We start from the raw sequence: 22366 nt of genomic DNA, 5'->3' as shown, positions 1-22366 counted from the left end.
CTTCTGTTCAAGCATGATAGTGCTTCCTCTCCTTTATAGCAACATTTCTGCAAAGAAATGTTGCTATCTACTCAGAACTTTCCTCATGTGGTTGGTAGTCTTTTATTTCCTTACAAACGAACCAGAAAACGTTAGAGGAGCTGACGCTGAAAGTTGCCGGCCAGAAATGGTTGACGCTTCAGCGGTTCGAGTCCAGCCTTCGCGTTAACAGGGTGAGCTCCTGTTTCCTCCCCAGTTCCTGTCAACCCAACAGTTCGAAAACTCACGTGAGTAGATAAATGGGTACTCTCACTCCGGTGGGAGGAAGAATGCTGGCGGCGCCTTGCAAAAGGAGTCAGGAGCAGTTGCTGGTAAGCGCGAAATCGCGCTCGCCCGAAAAGGGCACAAAGCAACGGAAACTCCGCCTCCTGCGCTCGCCAGCTGGGCTCTTCTCTAGGAAGGAGGCTCTGGCAAACCACTTCCGAAACACCTTGCCTTGAAAACTGCAAGGACTCATCCAAGCAGTCACTGCAGAGTCAGTAACGACTGAGCGCAGATTAAAAAAAAATAAAATACCATCATTTGTATCTCCTATAGGGAGACAAAACTAACTTGACAGTAATCTAAATAATTTCAAAAGGCACCAGGACAACACATGCTTCCTTCATTTATGTCTTTCACTTAATATTTCTTTGGTAATTATTTTCCATTTGGCATCTTATAGGAGTGCATTTTTATGACTGAACATTTGTAGCCAATATCATTTTGCACAACTGATCATATCCAGCTGCTCCATTTCCAAACCCAATTATTTGTTTAACATGCATAGATACAAGATTAAATATAAAGGACTGCTTTTTAAAAACCAGTTTAAAAACAAGTTAATTCAACACAGCTACTAGAGTTTTAATTGGCTTTAATTAGTCAGATATCTCTACTGGTATTCTATCTCTATTGATTCCTATCACTGACGTTTCAAGTTTGAAACTTCTCAATTTCAGATATTTTGAATCTTGAAGCTCATAACAAAATGATTTACATTACAGTATTCCATTTCAAGTGGTGTCATTTCAATTGGTCTTAGCTCTCTGACTGGGCTATTCTTTTGTGGCTTGAGACTGGGTTGCTTGTTTCTCCAAACTTTTTCTAGACCAGCCAGTACAACAGCAGGAACATGACACTTTTCTGCTACTACTGGTTTAGAGTGAATGGGTGATGGAGTATTGAGAGGAAAACAGCAGCTATATATATGGTTAGATAGAAGACTGTTCATAGCAGTATGTCTGCCAGCCTGCCCGGTAAACTACTGAAAAATTGTTTGCTATGGAGAAATTACTGTTACTGTCAGTATGTGGGCTGCAGTTAGAGTTTATGTGTGTCACACTGTTTTTTATTTTAACAGCTAGTAATGTAAAGATATGCTGCGTATTACCATGCTTTACAAAAACATATTGTTAATGCCGTAGTAGTGGTGCAAATGCAAAGACTAGTAGTCAAATTTTGGTTTGCTTGATGGTTAATGGTGTTTCATATGTGATCTGCCCAGAAACAGGCTATTTTTCACACTGCTACAAGCAGATCTTTTGTTTTCTTTAGTGCCAGCTGAAATATGTAAGGTTGAACTGCCAACAGAAAAGTGATGCAGAGGATAAGTTTTAAAACACTAGTAATGTTTGCCTATCAGCTTGGGAGAGATATTAACTGAAAAAAATATTCAGAGATTATTTTTCAGCACCTCAAAAGTTAAGATCTGAAAAGATTTGTCCATTGAAAGAAAAGAGGGGAGGACTTTTCTGATAACAGATTCTAATCTAAATTAACTTATTTTTAAGTGAACATAAGAAAGAATGTTCCATAGGGATATGTATTATGTTTTCAAAAGACTTTAACATGTTTTAGAAATTAACCCTTCAGAGATTTTTTCCCCTTCACATTAGCTGGCCATTAGCAGACTTCCAACCTACCTACTCTTCTGGGCCCAGGGTGAAAAACAAAGGAGCAAGAGGCTTCTTCCAAGTTCCCATTGTTTGCTATGACTGAAATACTTTGAGTATTATTCCACTGAAAAACAGAAATTTGATGCATTTCAACAAAACATTTCAAGTTGGGTGGTTCTTTTTTCAGGCTGAAAGCACATTTTGCTTTCACTTCAAGCACACCCTTACTTCCTGTTTATTTCTAAATCAATTCAAATTATGATTATCATTTTCAAGCACTAAATGGTTTAGGCTTTGGTTATTTAAGTGCAATCTCCTGTAAAATCCTGATTTTAGTCTATAACATATGTTTTCAAATTTACTTCTTATCCCATCATCATTTTTTTAAAAAGCACATTTGGGAGGAATGTGGGAGAGGTGCTTTTCTATTGTGGGTACAAAGCTTTGAACTCCCTACAGCACAATTACCGATTGGACTGTTTTCTGATCACTTTTGAATTCAGGATCAAAAGATTTGTTTCTGCAGGCAGATGCCTTCACTGGCTCTTGTTCTGTAGCTTATTCTAACATTTTGTTCTTTTGCAGCATTAGCTAATTTTATAATACTTTTTAATATTTTTGCCTATCATCAATTTTGTCTCATTCTGGAGTTGGATAAGTTAATATAAATATGTGAATAATAAGTAAAGGAGGGGCTTGGGGAAGAGATATCTATAAAATGGGAAGGAGATTGGAATGGATATGCAACTGATTTTAAAATATATTTCAGTTCAACCTTTAAACTTCATTTAAAAAGTTAATTAGGTGAACTCCCTCAGGGCTTTAAAGCTGAATGAATCAAGAAGGACCATGCACAAATTCCCATTGGGTCTGCATGAATCAGAAAACATGTGGCAGTGTTTTAAAGAAAATTGGAATGTTTCAAGTGTTTTGTGATCCCACTGAGAACACATACGGAATAACTGGAGTTTGAAAGAAACCCTTTCTCCTTTCTTTTTCATCCTAGGATCACATAATTAGGTTGGATGGTAATGTTTATTAACTACCTTTGTCCCAATACACAAAAAAGTTTGTCAAAGGGATTACTTTAAAAAAAAGTTAAATTGCCGTAGCAAGCAATGGAAGCCACAATTTAAGAACACCTTTTTGCAGCTCTGCGTACAGCCACAGAAGCCTAGAAAAGAACAATCCAGCATGGATTCACTTCAACCGAGCCCAGGAACAACAACATAATAACAAAAACCTTATCTGTTTGTTGGTTTGGATTTATCTCTCCCTAATGTATAAGCACAGTCTACACTGCTGTATTTGGTAATCTGCCAGCAATATTCAAAAGAAAAATAAAAACAATGCAGCTTTTGCACTTACTATGCAGCCTTTAAATCAATATCAGTAAAGTGCATATATAAAAGTTTAACAGTTGAACAAAAATGCAACAAACAATATCTCTTGAGTTTCTAAATTGATAAGTTAAGCATTAATCAACTGTAAATCAGAACTTACTAGTGGTTGGAGGACAAACTGTTAGAATCCAATTCTTATCTGAGAATAATTGCATTGATATGGCAACTCAGTGAATAAGATACTGAAAACAGTCACACTCGCATAGAAAATAGATAATTCAGGAAAAAAGAAACCATTGCCAGTAAGAGCATGGAAGGTAATGCTACATAAGGATAAGAACTTGACGTCAACATAGATGTAATTGATACCAATGGGTTTAAGCTGCCCTAGTAAGCATCACCAGCTATCTGTACTATTACATGGAACCTATGCAATGTCAAAGCTGCATCACTTTTCAGCAATTGAACAACAGCCAGAACTGTCAGCGCAGCTCTAGTTATGACAACTTCGAAGCAGGTGACTATTTTAAAGTAACAGATAATTCACCTCCTGTCAGTGGCACTGCCAAGGGGGCATTTTGAAAGACCTTTTTCTAAGGTCAAACTGAATTAGAAAAGCAAAATGTTACATTGCAATACTGAAATGAACTCAATATTATTTTATTACATTAAAGTACTCCCATAACAGGAATTTGACAAATAAGTTTCTAAGCTACACATTTATAACTGATTCTCCCTTTATTTTTTCTGTCATGCCCTCAAAACAAATAATATAAAGCTTGATCTTAATATGAAAATCACAAGGGGAATACTGAGATCCTGTTTCAGGATGAATTGTCTGCCAAGTACTTCTATAACTCCTAATGAACATTTGTATTTTATTTCTGGCCTTCCTATCAAGCTTTATTTTATCTAATCAATTATATAAATTATAATTATTAATAAATAATTAAAATTATAATTATACATTTGGTTGCAATTCATTTTGTTAAATGTTAAATTGTTATTTTAAAACATCAGTAAAATAGAAAAGTTTATAAAGAAGACTACAGACAAAACTACAGTTTCAGACAAAAACTGAATCAAAAGCTAAACTGAATCATAATTTTTTACACAACCTTTATTTTGAACTGGAAGTTAACGTTATATACTAAACATTTGATTGACAAACATATAGGTAATTACATTGTCATTTGTTCTGACAGGCATTTTTTAATTATTTCAAACATTGATAAAATGTTACAAGAATTTAATTTAATTTAATTAATTTACAGTCTTAGACCAAGAAAACTGTTATAAGAATTTTCAGCAATATAATTATTTTAAATTGTTGCAGAAAGCCAACAAGAAGTCTTGTGTCATCCTGAAAGATTAAGAATCTATTATGGGATAGGCATGCATGGACAAACATATGAAGAGTTAGCCTGAATTAAAGAAATATGTGTATGTATTTATGTGGGGGAAGGGGAATGTAAACCATGACATCTGAGGAAAATGAAATAAAATGAAACAGTAAATTATAGAAGCAATAAAGAGATTAAAAGGCAAGCTACTCCACCACCGTGCAAAAACAGTATTTGGGAATATTTTTTTTCCCCGTATGTTGGATTTACCAGGGTTAGGGCAGAGACCTGTTGCATTAAGTATGTTAACATAATAAATCTAGAAGACATTTTCCCCCAGAGAAATGAACAGTGTAGCATAATCAGAAAGGACCATAGCACTGACAGATGGCAAACGTAAGTTCTTTGAAAATCATTTCACAGAGAACATACTGAAGGAAGAAAGATATAGCCCAAAATAAATGTATAGGAAACCATTGTTTCCCAGTAAAATTAAAAAAAAAAATCAAGTAGTCTTGGGCTTAAGTATTCTTTCTTTCTACCCTCTCTCTCTCCAATCATGGGAATATTTCAATTTTATAACTATTCAGATTCTGTGACATCTGAATTTCATTTTGCACAATCTGAAATCAATGTAAAATCCTGGTTTATTCTCATTAATCATAGTTGAAGCCAACTTCAGAGCTCAAGTCCCTTCTTTACGGCAACTGGAACCTTCTCTGATTATCACTTCCAACAATTCCTCTCCACTGAGGCAGGGAACATCTGATGACTGTATTGTTTTTACCACAAAAGGCTTAACATCATTTCAAAGACAAAGAAGCCCACAACTCTAACCCCCCAGCAAAAAAAACAAGAAAGCGAGTCTCATTCAGTCTGGATCATTGCCTCACCCAATGCGTCTCTTAGGTCCCAAAATAAGTGTGCCCCTCACCATTAAGAGGTTGCCCAATCTGGCATTAATGAATAACATTACCTAAATTTAGATAACACAGGAAAATGTGTTTAAACTCAGAAGTTTTTAGTTTTCCTCACAAAAGAGAAGAACAGAAGGAAAGTGTACAGTGTTAGTTTATATATAACAGAATTTACAATTCTGTTTGAACTGGGGTATTTTCAATGGTATTTAAATAACCATTCTTGAATAGATTAAAAAAGAAAATAAAAAAACAAAACAAAACAAAACATTTTAAGAGCAACTCTAACTTTTTATATCTCTTAAATAAATTTCAGTGCTATTATCACATAAGGATTATTATCACTTGGTCCCAGAAGGACAAGCTCTTTATTGGAAATCAGAACTCTGAAATCAAATGATTTTGAAGCTCAGCACAAAGTTACTATGGACCTCTCTTTAAATATGTTGGGGTATATGAGCTTGTTTCTTCTGCATTTGAAACTAATACTTCCTTGTTTTCTTCTCTTCAACTATCTCTGTGAATGTCACTGCTTCCTTTTCTTGGCACAATCATTTTTACCCTCACTCTCTGGTACTTCTAACCTTGACATAATATTTAGTCTGCCACACTATTCATTCTGTAATGTATATATAATGCTCTTGCTAAGACTGAAAGGGGCAATTATGTACTAATGGAGAATATTACTAAGAGTATTTGTTAGCATTGGCAGATCCTAGGAAAGACATGCATGATGAGAAGAAAGCTCTGGGGAACACAGAGCTCAGTCAGAGGGCTCTGGCTTACAACAACTGCTGAGTAGAAAGGGATCTTCCCATAATATACGTAGCAACTATATTTGTTGAGCAGTCTTTAGCAAATATAATACTGTTAAGTTCAATTAAATATTTCACACAAATGAAAGTTGTACAGATGGTCCTCGGGTTATGATGGCAATTGGGACCAGAATTTCTGTTGCTAAGTGATGCAGTTGTGAAGCGCAATGTCACATGATGGCATTGCTTAGTGATGGCAATCCTGGTGGTCCTGGCTGCTGTCGTAATCCCAGGACCACGTGGGTCATTAAGTGAGGACCTCACATGACTGCAACATGGGAAGAGGAGGGAGTCCCAGGCCAGCAGGTGAGCAGGTGGGTGCTACGGAGTGCAGGCAGGTGGGGAGACACTACAGAGTGCAGGTGCTATGAAGTCTGGGCAGGCAGGTGCCACAGGTGGGTGCTACAGAGCGCAGGCAGGTGGGTGAAAAAGCAGCAGGAGCAGGAGTGACTTGTGACCTCCTGCTAGCTTTCCCATTAACTCTGCTTGTGGGAAGCTGGCAGGGAAAGTCATAAATGGTGATCACATGACTGTGGGATGCTGCAACCATTGTAAGGGTGAGCTGATTGCCAAGCACGTTAATTGCGATCACGTGACTGGGTGGATGCTGTGACAACTGCAGTTTCGCAGACCAGTCATAAGTCCCCCTCATTCAGCACTGTCGTAACTTTGAACGGTTGCTGAATGAGTAATCATAACCCGAGGACTACCTGCAGAACTGACCTGACCATAAATACGCAAGTTTCAGAAGAACAGAATGAATGAAATTCTAGAATGAAACATGAGGGAAGACAGTGATTACAAAGTGACCCTCTAAACAATGGATCCACCTTCAGGGTCTTGGACTATTTGGAATCTTATTATAATTTCATATTAAGGTATTTTAAAGCATGTTAAAGGATAACTACATACAGATATATGTGTTGGATTAAAAAGTAGTGCAGTTTTATAAATTCACATAGGTTTCATCGCAAATTATAACATTCTCTATACAGAGATTAGCAGCTTCTATCCTATATAATCCAAATGTAGCAGATGTTATTTCCTAAAGGTTATACCCACTGTATTTACAGAACTATGAACTATATAACAAACTGCACCTATGAATAAAATTGCTGGAAGACAGACAATTGTGTTTGCAGATGGCAATGGCAACACTCAGACATGACACTATACAAAGTCCAGAGAAAGCAGTACGTAGCAGACTCTACTCCAGAGAAAAACACCTCTTATACTACAAAATATTATGAGGTTCTTTGTTCTCTAACTTAATTCTGTTAATCTGCATAGGAGATGCCTATCAAGTTCATTCTGCCAAGATACAACTATATTCTTGAAGTTAGCCAACATACATACTCTTTAACAATATTAATACAGTATGAAGTGATAATTAATTCCTATTCTTGCATTTTATTACTGTCTCTTTGAAAATATGCAAATTTACTTCTTTTGTAATTTTTTTGTTCTCATATGACCCATTAGTAATCATGTTCTGGAATAAAAAAAGAAATAGCTCTTGAGATTCTTGCTATCATTATTTCAAACTTGCAAATTGATTATAAATTTCATTCCATTAATTTTGGAATGAAATTTGTAGTCATCTAAAATCCTGAAATATTATTTTAGATAAAGGATAAATTAACATTTATATTAATTTATAAACTAGTCAAGGAGCATGTGAACATGAAGAAATATGCCACCTAATGATCCAAAAGCATACTGCACTTTGTTTTTGTGTAAAACTAGTACCCAAGAGGATTACTTGACTCCACGCTGAATGAACGGATAGCAATTATCTCCTTATGCCTCCTTATGCGACTAGAAATCAATGACACTGGAGAGGGTTGTTTTTCTGGTCTCCTCATACTCCTTGCCCATTGAATTCAAACTACTGTAATCAGACACGTGGAACTTTTAACCCTATTGTTCACAAAATAGAGAACAACAGCAAAGCCAAACATCTCTCACTTCTGAAGGTACCTATTACACAAAAGTGGCAATCAGTAGACCAAAATCACAAAATGGCTTTTATAAAGGAGGTTATCAGGTGGGAAGTTTTATTAAATACACCAAAATAAAAGAACACTTTGCAAATAATGAATATTTAGTAAAAGTAACTGCAGCATGTCAAATGCATAGAGGAGATGTTGCAGTTGGACTGTTGAAAAGGCAATCAGTAAGAGTATATATAATTTTTTACCACTTCCCCCTTGGAAAGTTATAACCTTATCTGTAAACTACTGTGCTTCTTTGTTTGTTCATTAAGACTTTGATGGCAACGTACTTGAATACAAGAACGTTCTGTTTTAAATCCAGATCACACCAATCCAGATATCTGAGTGGTGGTCTGACAGTTTATAGGAAGTAAATCTTCCAGAACAGAATCACAAACTACTTCCTATGGACTGCACTCATCTTAAAGTGGCCAAGTTTGGACAACCCTGGCATAGGATTAATACTGTTGACTGCTCTCTTAAGGCAAAAAGCTCACATACTTTGAGCATATGTGAGTATATAATGAATTAGAAAATATCACTATGCTTAGCAAATTTGAGGGGAACAGAAAAACAAACATAAAGTGGGTGAGTGAGGATAGATTGGAATGGTAAGTATTTGTCCATGTAGTCACCAGGATCCGAACATGACTCAGGGCATCAAATTAGTTAACACAAACATGGCATTCAACAGACCACAGGTAATGAAAAAGGATACACATTTCATGTGCTGTACTTCATTTACCCATATGAAGCAATGTTGTTTTCTTTGTTCCTATCAAATTAATTATTCTGGCAACTTTCTTTTCCAGAAGTATCAACTATATTGTATGTCCACTGGGATGCACATGAGTGCATACCCTTGAGCATGCGTGCCTTGGCACTAGGCAACTCCTGCTGAAAAACAACATATAGTAAGCAGTAGTACTACTTAATTCCCACAGGCACATGACTGGAATAGTTTCCACTCTCTCTCTCTCAAGAAAAACCCACAAAGGATTTGAGATATGACGCAGCACACAAACTCTCATGGGAAAGAATTCTGAGAACTTTATTTGCTATTTGACAAAATCATACATTGAAGACTACTTTTGAAAAAGACCGCTATTCTCACAGGGAAATAATGCAATGGGAACATTAGCAATAGAAACAATAGAGGAATAGTTACCTACTCAAGAGCAAGAGCTCTCCAACCACCTTTGCTTTTTTTGTTTCCCCCACAACTGCTTCTGATTCTCTAAAGTACATGATTCAGTTGACATTCAAGGCTATGGGTTGCATTTTTATGTCATTTTTTTTTTTACTGAATTCAGTGTACTTTCTTCATGTTTTAAGACAACAATCAATACAATATCAAATGTATCAACGTACAGAAATATATAACAGTGTTTTGCAACCTATGCAAGCGGTGACTATTCAGTTACTTTTGTATTCAGAGGTAAACACTATGGGAATTACTTTAGCATAGCTAAATAAATAAACATTGCCTTAGAATTAAGACATCCTAAAACATAATGGTTTTAAAAGCAACCATAATATCTCACTTACTGACAGACCTATTTTTGGATTGCTGTAACTAAAGGAATTAAGTCACAGAACTATATTATTTATTACTTGTGATTAGTGAGTAATTAGTGAGGTAGCTGTTACAGATACAAAGAACTTATGGCAAAGAATGAGGGTAAAATAGAGGTAACAGCTATGATAAACCATTCATTTACATTCTCATTCCCACAATAATAATTTAGAAAAAAAATCTTTGACTGGATCACTAACCATCTGTTCTTATTTAATTTCTACTCTCTCTGTGGGGTTTGTATATTTTAAAATCTATTTTTTAAAATGTGTGAATGTTTTTATTCTAATAATAATTTTTAAATCTTTTTATAATGCTTATTTTTATTCACTTGTTATTTTACTTTAATTGTTATACGTCACCCAGAGACAGTTTGTGTGAGATGGGTAGCTATATAAATGTGATGGACAGATGGATGGATGGATGGATGGATGGATGGATGGATGGATGGACGGATAGATAGATAGATAGATAGATAGATAGATAGATAGATAGATAGATAGATAGATAGATATCTCTTAAGTTTAGCACTAAGTTCTATGCATTTTTTCAGTGCAGCACCTTGTAATATATCTACAAAATAATTATAAAAAATAAATGATTTCAATGTGACTTAAAGATACTTACCCAGAAGAACAAATCCATCTGCTTCTTTGTCAGTCACTACTTCCTTCTTGGTATCCTGGCTTTTTCGGAATAAACTGAACATCTCTTTGCAATGCAAATCTAAGAATAAAAAGGAAAGAAATAGATCATTTTCTGCTTGAACAAAACAAATTCACAGCCCAATATCATCAAAATAAACTTTGGAAACACTCCAACTAGAAGGGGTAAACTTAAGAGAGATACAAGGAAACAGTTAATTACTGTTAATTAAAGAAACCACACAGGTTTTGTATGTTGAAGTGGGGTTGGTCGATTCCCAAGCATCAGCATTTTGCACAGTAAAGCAGAATTCCTAAACTTAACAATAGAGAGCTGGAGGTACTACTTTATGCTGATGATGCAGCTATTCTCACCTAAACTCAGGTTGTTCTTAGAAAAACCAGCCTATTGTAGAGAAGAAAGACTCATAGTTAACTATTCAATAACGAAAATATAGTAAGGGTTTTCTCAAAGGGACTCAGATGCCCAAACATCAATAGCAAAACCTAAATTATTATTGGTACTTGGATTACATCATTGGTAATCCAGGTGCCAATAATAATTTAGACCAAGTTTCATCCTTCAAATATCTTGGTATTTCAACACTCTGGAATCTGGCATGAACAAATGAAATCTATTTCTGACAAGGCCAACGATAGTGTGAAAGCCCTACCGGGCTTCTTTCACCCTAAAGGAGACAAAAACATACCTTGCCACCATAAAATTCTTTAAAGCCAAATACATCTCCCAGAGGTAATACAGCTTTCAGGTATGTGCATATAATCACTCAAAGCCCTTATATATAATCCAATCCAGGTACCAAAGAGTACTATTCTCTTACTGCATTTTGAATGTAGCACTCCACTTAGAAATGGGGAAGATTTTGCTGAAATTTAGGGTCTGCATATGCCAGCTCTACTTCCGGCTCAGACTTCACATTTTCAGCAATTCCCTAGGTACCATGATCCTTCTACATAACATTTCTTCTTTCTGGAAAACTAGAATTCAGAATTATCTTTGCCAATGCAGCTGCTGGGTCAAGCTCTCCTGGTCATGGATTAATCAACAGTTAGACCTGCAATCCAGCAGCAGGTGTTTGATTAACTCTTTGGGTAGATCAGGGCAATCCAGGTAACCAGTACTGGCAGGATATAAACAGGAAAGCCTTCACGCCAGCTAATTACATATTCAGTATTATCTATCCAACTTTATTATTGTATTAATTGTTGAGCAATTTCTTTGGCCCGCTTTAATGTCTTGCCCTCTACAATACTGGATGGAAGGTACAACAATACCCCATTTGCAGAGCTAACTTGCCCTGTGACCTGGAGGTACCTGAGACTCTAGCTCCTGTATTCCTTCAATGTTCTTGCTATAGCAATTTGCACCCTATCCTCATTATTCCACTTGCTAATAGAAGTTTCATATGGTCCAAGGATGATTTCATTTGCTTTTTACTGTCAGACTAGAACCTTTACATCTCCTGAAGTACAATGTTTCTTTTAGGTGCCACTGCCTTATGCAGGAAAACATTCCCCTGATCTTATAAATACGCAAAATGTTCTTACACTTTTTTATGTCTTTCTGTTATATGCCAGTGGCCACAATAAAGCTCCTATTTATCTATCCATCAACATACATACTCTCTTAATAGTTTAGTGATTATTTTATTCACATGGTAGTTTTAGAATTAAGTGAATTATTTTGCCACCATTATTGCCACTTCATTTCCCAGACTGCCTCAGAGAACCAAGCAGCTACATGGGATCAGCAGGTGGGGAGAGGCCACTTGGAAGCAATATTAAGCACACTGATTGCTTCCATATTCCAGATGCACCCAACAAACTGCCCTCTAGACTGAAGCACTCCCCAAGAGCTGCCAAGAAGCCTGCTGAATCCATCAGACATTTGCAGCAGGCAATCTTAATGGGTCCCTCTCCCGAAATAGGTTGGTAGGTCCAATCAATATTGTCACAAGAAAGTGATCTGTCCATGACAATGGAATGGTGGAAAAATTCACCAGAACCAGATCACAACACATTTTTTCTGAGATGAACACCAGATCTAAAGAATAGCCAGCCAGGTGAGTTGGGCCAGTGATGAACTAGGACAAACCCATGGTTGCATAGCAGCCATTAACTCCTAAACCACTTCTAATCCCAGGGAAAGGAAGTTAAAATAACTCAGTAGCAGTCTGGGCAAGTCCCCAACCATCCCTGCAAGCAGCTTGGTGTAGGATGCCACCATGTAGCTGGAAGAATGGTACAACAGTAGCAGTCCCAGCTTGTCCCTTTGCCCCAGCATCATGAGCAAGGCCTCACATTTGATCACCTGCAAAACATCACTCCTCACAATACTAGGGTCTCCCAGTAAACAGTTGCCACATAATCTCCCCTGCTCTGGAAGATAGTTGGTATATCTCCCATCCCTCTCAAGCAGTGATCAAATGGAGGAGGCTAATTACATGACCCTCCATGTCCAAGACACACCTCTGGTTATACCCTCAAGTCTTATAGCCTAGCCCCTTCCAAAACAGCTAATAGAGTGCATTTTTAAAAACATTTTGTAGCTGTGACAGGAACAGGTCAAGCATGCAAGAAAAACTAGCAGTTTTCAGGAACAGAAAAAAACCATATATTTAAATTCTGGGTTAGCAAGAGACAAAATTAAACCAACTTGGTAGGATCAAGTTGGCCTATTGGAGTTGCCAAGGTGTTCTAGTGCCAATATAAGCTGCAAATGAGGCACAACCTATAGCTATAGCAACAATCCTTCCCATCACCAACACAAAAAGGATAAATTCATAACAGCTGTACTCTAATAAGACTGAGGGAACCAGTTTGGTGTAGTGATTAAGGCCCCAGGCTAGAAACCGGGAGACCCTGAGTTCTAGTCCTGCCTTAGTCACAAAGCCAGCTGGATGACTTTGGGCCAGTCACTCTCTCTCAGCCCTAGGAAGAAGGTAGTGGCAAACCACTTCTGAAAATGTTGCCAAGAAAACTGCATACACACACACACAGAATCCGAGAAAGGGCTTTTTATATCAAGGTTGTGAATGACAGATATTCTCGCTCATCACGCAAATAAAATCTGTCAGAATTGCCTCGTGTCACAAATTCTGAACCGGCGCATGCGCATATGTGAACCCTTCGTCCGTCAAAACACTTTAACGGTCTCAACCATCAGAACTACCAAACTGAGGTCTCACATCCCATTTAATAACTGAGTGTGCCACACAACCAGTGGTCTAGCGAGCTTCATTTTCCAGCCTCCCTTGTCAGCGCAGTGGAATCCACTATAATATGGACCCTATCCTGCCCCTCCAAACACCCACCTTTTTTAGACACCTTTCCACAACAACCTTCCCTTCCGGTTCATTAACGATGCATCCTGGAGACTAAACATAAGTCGACCTCACAGCGCGTTGCCGCAAAGCGCCTGCGCATTAGGCTTTGGCCCGACATTCCTCACTGCTCGCAAATCACGTGCCTAGCGGGGGTTGCTGCTCTGGAACGGTATTGGAGGGGGACGTTCGACCTTCCACGTGTCTTTAGTTGCTGTGGTAATCCGCTCGCGCTCCAGTAGGAGAGCGGAAGCAAACATTTCCCGCCAAGGAGAAAAGCTGGGGAGCTAGCCTGGATTTCGTTCCGAAATGGCCGATATATTAGAGGGCCCCCGCGTTCGTGTAACTGCAAGTCAGTTGGCGCAGTACGTTGGAAAGCCTGTCTGTTTCGTGGGACGTCTTGAAAAGGTAGCACGCAGGAGATAGTTCTCTTTGTGTTAATGCTGCTAAATTAGACCTTTCTTGGTCTGGGAAATGGCAGGTAGATGCCAACGCTTTATCTCAAATAGGGGAATCATCTACATTTCTTAGGGCAAAATGTTATTGTTAGTGATGACATATGTGATATTAACTATGAGGTATACCCTTATCTTTGTTAAGCTCGTATCTATGTTGAAGCATTCATATTAATTTAGACGAATTAATAAGACCAAAGGGTGTAATTTTGAAAATAGTATAGTGCTTTTAAATCACTGACTTACGTAGTATTTTATTAAATTTGGATTGTTTTGCTTCTCTTCCCTATATTATTTTATTAAGTTCTAGTTATAGGCTCTTTGGGGGGCTTGTGTTATTTCTTGATTTAAGGGAAATCATGAATGGGTCATTTAGTGCATCATTTAAAGACAACTGATTGTGCTGTCTTTGGTTAAGAACAAAAAAAAGTACAAATGGGTCAAAGCAGAATAAAGAGAGACATATCATTATGTGTGTGCACTTGGTACTGCTTGGATTTTGAATTCTTGATCATTCTTTTTCTCTTTTGTTACTTTCAACAAGTTAACATTGATACTGTGGACATAGTCATGCTCCCTAAGTACCCTGTGAGAAACAAATAGATCCTGAAGTCAGTGACTCACATTCCTATCATTTCCCAGCTAGACTACTGTAATCTGTTTCACAATGGACTGCCCTTGAAAATGATCCAGAAGCTCCAACTGACACAGAATGAAGCTGCCTGCCTGCTGACTGGTTCTAGTTTAGCAGAGTAACATCTTTGCTGTGGGAGCTGCACTGGTTGCTGGTTAGCTTCCAGGCTCAGTTCAACATACAGGTTATAATCTCTAAAGCCCATTATATCTCAGATACTCATTATATTTGGGACTATTTTCTTCAGGTAGAATCTGCCAAACCAGTACATTCTAGCTGGGTGGGATACTGAGAAATTGAGAGTGGGGGCCAGGAGAATGGCTTTCATGTTGGTTATTTCTCATTTTGAAACAGCTTATCATCTGAGGTCAGTTAGCTCTCTCCCTACTAACATTCAAGAATGCAGTGAAAACAGTACTCTTGCAAGGCCTTTGGGGAAGAATGTCCAATTTAGGTGGATAGCAATTGTGGATTAACATGTCTTTTTTATTGTTTTTTATGCTTTTATATTGCAGGCTGCTTAGACTTTCTGAATAGGTGACATATAAATATTTGAAAAGAATAAATCTTATTGGTGATGCTGCCAGTACATAATCACATGAATTGGGTCAAAAGTAATCAATTTGAATTATTGAAGCCCCACTCAATTTCTTCTGGAAGCACCTGGTATCCATTGCCTTTGCACAAGAATACTGAAAAGGCTCTAAGACATAACTTGCCTTTTTCCCAATGGCTAGGGAAATATTAGTAGATGTGGCTTGGCCCCTGCAGGTACTCAGTGTTTGGGAGTGCATTTTCAGCCATTTTTTTTTCTTTTCAACAACCTTTTTTCTTAGAGAAATGGGTATGGAGTATGGCTCATATTATTGGGATTAGATGTTCCCATGACACAACTGGCTAGGTGCAGTTAGTTTAATCTGTTCCTAACTGGATCTGCTTAGTTTATGGAAGTTAATTGACCAATAATTGTCTTGGTGTTCCTAGGCACACTAAACTCATCCTACCTTAATTAAGTATGTATATAGTAACAGGACCTCTGCTAACTTTAGTAAGTTAGATGAACTGTAATAGACTAGGTGAGAAAGTCTGTAGTTATAGCTGTTTTTAATAGCTGGAAGTTGATAATTTCTAAAATACTGTTAAGAATATATTTGTTTATTGATAAAACATGAATTTTCAGTAATGCTGTGATCATTGTTTATAGTGGTGGAATGAGCAAACTTCACTCAAGCAAGGTGCTTTCAATTATTACAAATTCAACATTAACCTTGAAATCAAAAGAAGTCTAGTAGCACTTTTTCTGATTAACAGATTTATAAAGAGGCACAAGACTTTTCACTTCATCAGGTGCACTGTATGCTGCAGTGGGCTGCAGTTCAAGAAAGCTTTTAATAAAAATTGTTAGTTGGAAAGGTGTTACTAACTTTTCCTCTTGGGACTGATGGATAAGTTGGAAAAAAGTCATGGAACATTGTTTTTTATATATGATAACTGCAGCAAGGTTATTGTACACACAAAAATGGAAATATTTGGCAATACCTATGACAGAGAAATGGTTGGTAAAGATGAGAGAACTCACTGAAATGGCCAGACTGACTTGTTTGATTAGAGACAAGACAATGCTTACATTTATTGGTGACTGGAAACCCTTATGGACTTTTTGCATTAAAAACAATGAACTTATGATTTATAGTTTTTATGAGTAGATAAGATAGAATATAGAAAAAAATAGAGTCATGATATAACTTTAGTGAGAGAGGTCAATTTATAATTGTACTTATAATTGCTGTAAAGAAGATTAGAAGCCACTTTATATCTTTTTTCTTTTTTATTTTTCTGCTACTCTTTTTCTTTTTGCACCTTTAGTTTTTTCTTTCCTTTTTTGCTCTATTTTAGTTTTATTAGTCTTATTCTTGGGATTAATAATTTTCAATAAAATCATATGTATAAAAAAAGGACAGGTGCTACCAAACTCTTGATTTGTCCTCTACAGTGTTTTAACCTTGGTTATTCTTTATGTGGGTGTTAGCTTTTGTCTCTGCATTAAAATATTACCATTGATTGTTACTTGGTAGATCCATCAATCTGGGAAATTCTTCTTTCTATCTGATGGAGAAGGAAAAAATGCAGTGATTGAGCTGAATTCACCTGTAAGTATGAATATATTTTAAAGGGCCTTGTAATTTCTTACAAGTAACTATTTTTATTGGCTTGGGAAGTTTTAATTTGAAAGGCAATATTGTGATGCTCTGATGTCAGGTTATGAAAGGGTTTCAGCCTCTAATCCTGAGAGAAACTCCTATCATCCCAATGTTGCTACAGTAGCAACAGGTATCTCCTTAAAATATGTTTTGACGTTTGTTTCCTTTTATCTTTGTATCTCATTCTATCATCACTATCATTTCTACTCATGATTTTGTCAGAGGCTTCTATATACTGCCAGCTTGCGTGGGGTGCCAGCTATATATATACTCTGCCAGCTTGCATGGGGTGATAACAATCTCACCCAATCCTGGGGGTGGCTGGCACCTTGATGACACTCTCTGAGTGACTGCCAATTTTATATCTATTCTTGGATCTATTTATTTTCTATTTATTAAAAGTATTGTATAAGGTAATTTTAATTGATTTTAACTGTTTTGTAAACTGCCCAGAGTTGTTTCTGTGAGATGGGCGGTGACAAATTTGATAAATAAATAAATAAATAAATAAATAAACAAACCTTGATTTATGGTCATCCATATGGATTGGCATAGGACTCAATGTACATTTTATCCTAAGTATAACAGAAGCAAAACACAGACCCCAGCTTCAAGTGTAGTAATTTAAATGGAAGATAAGAGAGGAGAAGTAAGCATCAATTGAGCCAAATGCTCTCAAGAAATTAATTTTAAGTTGGAATTTGAGGTAATGGAAATTATTTCTATGAGCAGAAAATTCTGGGTGGGATCTTTTCTATGCTACTATGGCCTATTAAAATCTTTAATACAATCTAAGCTATTCTGTTAAAGCATTACTTAATAGTTACTACTATTAATTCAAGTTTTATTGATGAATTTTAACCATGAAAATACTAAGTGGAAAGACTTTTCATTCTAGTTTGTTTTCCCCAAATTTCATAATTCTGTTTGGGGTACATTACACATCTATCAGAAAATGACAGGAATGATTTGAAAATGACTAAAATTCCTGATTTTTGGAGATGCTGACTCTCATCTACTTTGCTAGCTTGAAGAAGAGATCTCTGGTGTTATTGAAGTAGTAGGAAGAGTTACAAATCAGTTAAATATCATGTGTTCATCATATATCCAATTCAAAGAAGATAAAAACATGTTTGGTAAGCAAGTTATTTACTTCTGTATTGCAAGTTGTAGCTTTTTCTTACTCTTTAATAAGCTTCTAATTCCTCAAAGTCTCTTGCTAATTCTTCTGTAATATGCACAATTTCATTACATCAGAATTTAAATCCATATGGAGCCTCAGTTTCCACATAATAGTTTCTATGTTTCAATGCCTAAGCATGTCAGTTACAGAAATATTTACAACAACAACTTTGTAGTAGCATACCAGTTTTTCAAAACTTCTTAATCTGAAAAATAAATGTCAGCATATATCTGGCTAAACAGATATCCTAGATCTAGGATCTAGTGATGTACAGCTTAGATTTTCCAATTATGATTTTTCACCTTTATAGAGATCTATTATGGATATACTTTCATATATGAAAAACTCTTGGATATGATGCAGTTTAATTCCTCTGTAGACTCAGTCATGATATTTTTTAAAGCAATTCCTTGAAATATTTTGAACTGGATTGATTTTGTGATCAGGCATTTCTTTTAAAACGAGATGAAAAATATGATTAATATTGCATCATTATAGTATATTTCCATGTAGAGCAGTACATTCTATTTTCATTTTCTTTCCAATTTCTTTCAGATCTTTCACTGTACAATGAGGCTCTAAAAATTATCCATGAATTTCCTGAATACTACCCTTTCAGTACTAATGTATGACTGATGCTCATCTTGATAGCATGAAATCATTTTATAATGTTTATTGAACAAAACTATGAAGAACATCGTGAGGAACAACTTTTCTAAAAATGAAGTTTAGAATAATCTGTTATGGCTACCATATGGTACAAGCTTTTGGATTTCATAATTGTTTTCCTATCAATGGATTTCAGTGATTATAATCTGAATGGACAATAACCTGTCTGATGTAAACACTTTGAGATGATCTTATGTGCATGAAAAATACTCAGAGGTTAAAAGAAGTTTCACTGAGCAGATCATACTTTTACTACAATAAAGATAATTATGGTTTTTATCAGGCTCAGCCTGACCTGAGTGTGCCAGACTTGGAAAGAATGGCAGAGTTCCTTATCTCCTATCATATGAGTATGTATCTGTCTAAACAGAATGACACAATTATGGAAATGTGCACATTATGTTTATCAAAGCCTGAAATACTTCGGCTATTTTTGATATGTTAATGAGGAATATGTTACCTGATTTGATTTACCATATGCCTAGCCTACAATTCTCTATATAACAACCTGTTACAATCTGTTTTGAGTTGGTTTCCTTTCCAACATTAATAAATCCACTAGATGTGACTGGTGTCTTGTACTTAAAATGACTTTGTTCTAAATTTATTTCACTTAAGAGTGGGGGAAATCCTATGTAGGAGCACAACAGCTGAATTAAAGGTGCTAAGAGGGGGGAAAAAACAATTTTTTTCACTCAAAGCTGTTATAGTTCACAGAAGAAATAAAAATCCATAGTTGGTCAGTGCCCTTATTAGGACTAAGCAAAATGATAAAGAGTGTGTGACTTTTCAAATTCTCTAGTATTCTTCCTTAGTAGAATAGTATATAAAATGGAATATATGTTTTATTTCACCCTGGGGAAAAAAACAGTCTGTCTGGAATGTTATAATTTACCTGTGTTCCAATGGAATAAAATTCAAAATAGTTCAAGTATTTCAGTCATAGAAACAGTGAGAATCCAGAATAAATTTCTTGCTTCCTTCTGTTACACTCAAGTGTTAGAAGGAAAGAGTATTAGTTTATGCTGAATGCTACCAACAACCTGACTTGAACTACTTGATTAAAAATATGTGCCAAAGAGATTATTTAAAAAAAAAATTAAAACTCCCAGTATAGAAACTGTATGGGACTAATTTGTTTATCTTATTTCCTTCATTCAGCTCAAGTAACCTTCCTTTGCTTTGGGGATATGCTGATTTAAAAGCAATGTAAAGAGAAACCATCTCTTTCAAATTAAATATCTTCAGAATGGGAGGAAATCCTGGCAGAAAATTAATTCCAGTCATTCTATTAACACAAATGGGGTTCCTTTAAAAATGTTTTAAAGTAAATCTCTTAAGTTTCCACTCCCTAAACTTTCAGTAAGGAAGATAGAATGCCTATCTCCACTCCATATTGCTTTATGAGTTCAGCTGGCAGATTTACTACGGTTCTTTTGGCAGCAGTGTGCAGTACAATAAAGGAGAAGTAAGATGCATGCGATCATCCTCAACTGGATCAAATACTTGAGGTGAATTAAACCTACTCACAGCAGGTCCAACATTTGCTTCCTGCATCAGTGATACAGGGAGGGTAGCAGCTGCTTGCTGAAGGTGGTATATGAGATCTGCTGCTTCAGCCACTGTGTAGGCACCTGCTCTCCTGAAAAATAGGAACCTTGCTGCTAATCAGCTTGTGCTCTTCCCCCCACTGTCTCTTTCTCCCTCCATGAAAAAAAGACGCTATTAGCTGTAGTTCTCTCTTAACCACAGTCAGATCTAGAATGATTACCTCACTGTGCTTCATAAATGCCTACTGTTTTAGTCCCAAATTTTATTCCCAGTTCATCCCATCTAGCCTAAGTCAATAGCAGCAGGAACACAACTGGTCTTCCCATTACACTGTCAAAAAAATACAAGAGACAACTCTTGAATCACATTATGTGAAACAACATAGAATGCTTGAAATGATTCTGCTTAAAATCAGTGAAATATTTGAACTATTTCATTCCTCTATCTTGTTATTAAAAGCAGCCAATAGGGTAAGAAAAATACTTCTCCCAAAAAGCCAGATTCTTTTAGCCATTTGGTCTGTACAGTATTTCAGAGTTGGTCTGCAATGGAGTTGGTAGACTAAATACCTTTATGAATAGGGGGTGCCATTTTAACTCTGCATTCAGAAAATGGCTGCTCTCCTAGATCCTAGAAAGCAAAGGCCATTAGCCACAAATGTAACTATGACTGATTAATGTAGTTGCTTGGTTTGGAGGGGCAAAAAGTGCAAAACATAACAGACTAACAGCCAGCCAGGTGGAGTTTGTTTCCAAAAGATGACTTCTCCAATTTGAAGAGGAAACTTATATAAATTGAAGATTTGAAGCTTTCTAAACACAAAGTTGAACTATATAATTTGTAAGTATTAAAAAAAAAAAAACCTTATCAATGCAGAGATTGCTATAAAAGGGTCAGATTCCACTTTGGGGATGAAAAGGAACAGCTGGAAGTAAAACTGCCATTGTACAGGTAGTCCTTGACTATGACAGCAATTGGGACCAGAATTTCTGTCGCTAAGCAGTGTGGTCATAAAATGCGACTATCACTTAGCGACAACAATCCTTGCAGCCCCAGTTGCTATCATTAACCAGATCCCATGGTGGTTAGGCGAGGCAACTTCCTGCCAACTTCCCACAACCAAGTTAGTGGGGAAGCTGGCAGGAAGTTACAAGTCCCAGGTGGCTAGCAAGCAGGCTGGCAGACAGGTAAGTGGCTGCTGCTGGGTGGGGGGGCAGTGCAAGGGTGTGAGGGAGGTGCAGTGAGGCTCAGGGAGGGTGCGTGAGGGTGGTGCAGCAAGGCTTTAGAGGGTATGTGAGATGCAAGGGAGGCGCGGCGAGGCTCGGGGAGAGTGTGCAAGGATGTGAGGGAGGTGTGAGGCTCGAGGGTGCACAAGGGTGGTATGTCAAGGCTCGGGGAGGGTGCGTGGAAATGTGTGTGGCTGGCGTGAATGCAGAGGGCTGGGGGGCAGTGCACAGGTGGGGGAGTCTTACCCCACTGATTTGCGACCTTCCCTGCTGGTTTCCCTATTGACTTTCTGGGGAAGCCAACAGGGGAGGTCACAAATGGCCATTATGTGATCATGGCGCACTGCAACTGTTTGCCAGTTGCCAAGTGCCCAGATTGTGATCATATGACCATGGGTTGTTGGGACAGCTGGAATTCCAAGGACTGGTCGTAACCACCATTTGTTCAGCACCATTCTAACTTTGAACAGTCACTGAACAAATGGTTGTAACTCAAGGACTACCTGTATTATAAAAACAATATCATTGAATGATTTTTATGTCATTTCAACAAAT

At 36.9% G+C, this 22366-nt stretch overlaps 2 protein-coding genes across 2 annotated transcripts in view; one reads left to right on the top strand and one right to left on the bottom strand.

The window, feature by feature from the left end:
* The window catches only part of UMAD1 (UBAP1-MVB12-associated (UMA) domain containing 1), a 44414-nt gene extending 30393 nt beyond the window's left edge, over positions 1 to 14021 (bottom strand). Inside the window, exons 1-2 of the mRNA XM_015887578.3 lie at positions 13884 to 14021; positions 10532 to 10630 (exon numbers count right to left, since the gene is read on the bottom strand). Of these exons, the coding sequence (XP_015743064.1) occupies positions 10532 to 10613 (82 nt within the window). The 5' untranslated portion in view covers positions 10614 to 10630; positions 13884 to 14021. The remainder of the gene's footprint in view (positions 1 to 10531; positions 10631 to 13883) is intronic.
* A 42-nt stretch (positions 14022 to 14063) lies between these two features.
* RPA3 (replication protein A3) lies at positions 14064 to 19622 on the top strand. Its single transcript, XM_007425282.4, has 4 exons — positions 14064 to 14300; positions 17057 to 17131; positions 18210 to 18318; positions 18921 to 19622. Exons 1-4 carry the CDS (start codon positions 14202 to 14204, stop codon positions 18995 to 18997), a joined length of 360 nt encoding a protein of 119 aa, XP_007425344.1. The 5' UTR covers positions 14064 to 14201; the 3' UTR covers positions 18998 to 19622.
* The last annotated feature ends 2744 nt before the right edge of the window (positions 19623 to 22366 follow it).

This window comes from Python bivittatus, unplaced genomic scaffold (assembly GCF_059951505.1).
Source record: "Python bivittatus isolate LINGU-HERP-01145 unplaced genomic scaffold, Pbiv_v1 ctg000610_np1212, whole genome shotgun sequence".
In the NCBI taxonomy this organism is placed as follows: Eukaryota; Metazoa; Chordata; class Lepidosauria; order Squamata; family Pythonidae; genus Python; species Python bivittatus.
This window is presented reverse-complemented; position numbering and strand designations above follow the sequence as displayed.

Coding starts and splice junctions, on each gene's coding strand:
- RPA3 (XM_007425282.4), top strand. CDS start 14,202: ATGGCCGATATATTAGAGGGCCCCCGCGTTCGTGTAACTGCAAGTCAG. Junction 17,132..18,209: donor TGATTGAGCTGAATTCACCT/GTAAGTATGAAT, acceptor CTACTTTGCTAG/CTTGAAGAAGAGATCTCTGG. Junction 18,319..18,920: donor AGAAGATAAAAACATGTTTG/GTAAGCAAGTTA, acceptor AATTTCTTTCAG/ATCTTTCACTGTACAATGAG.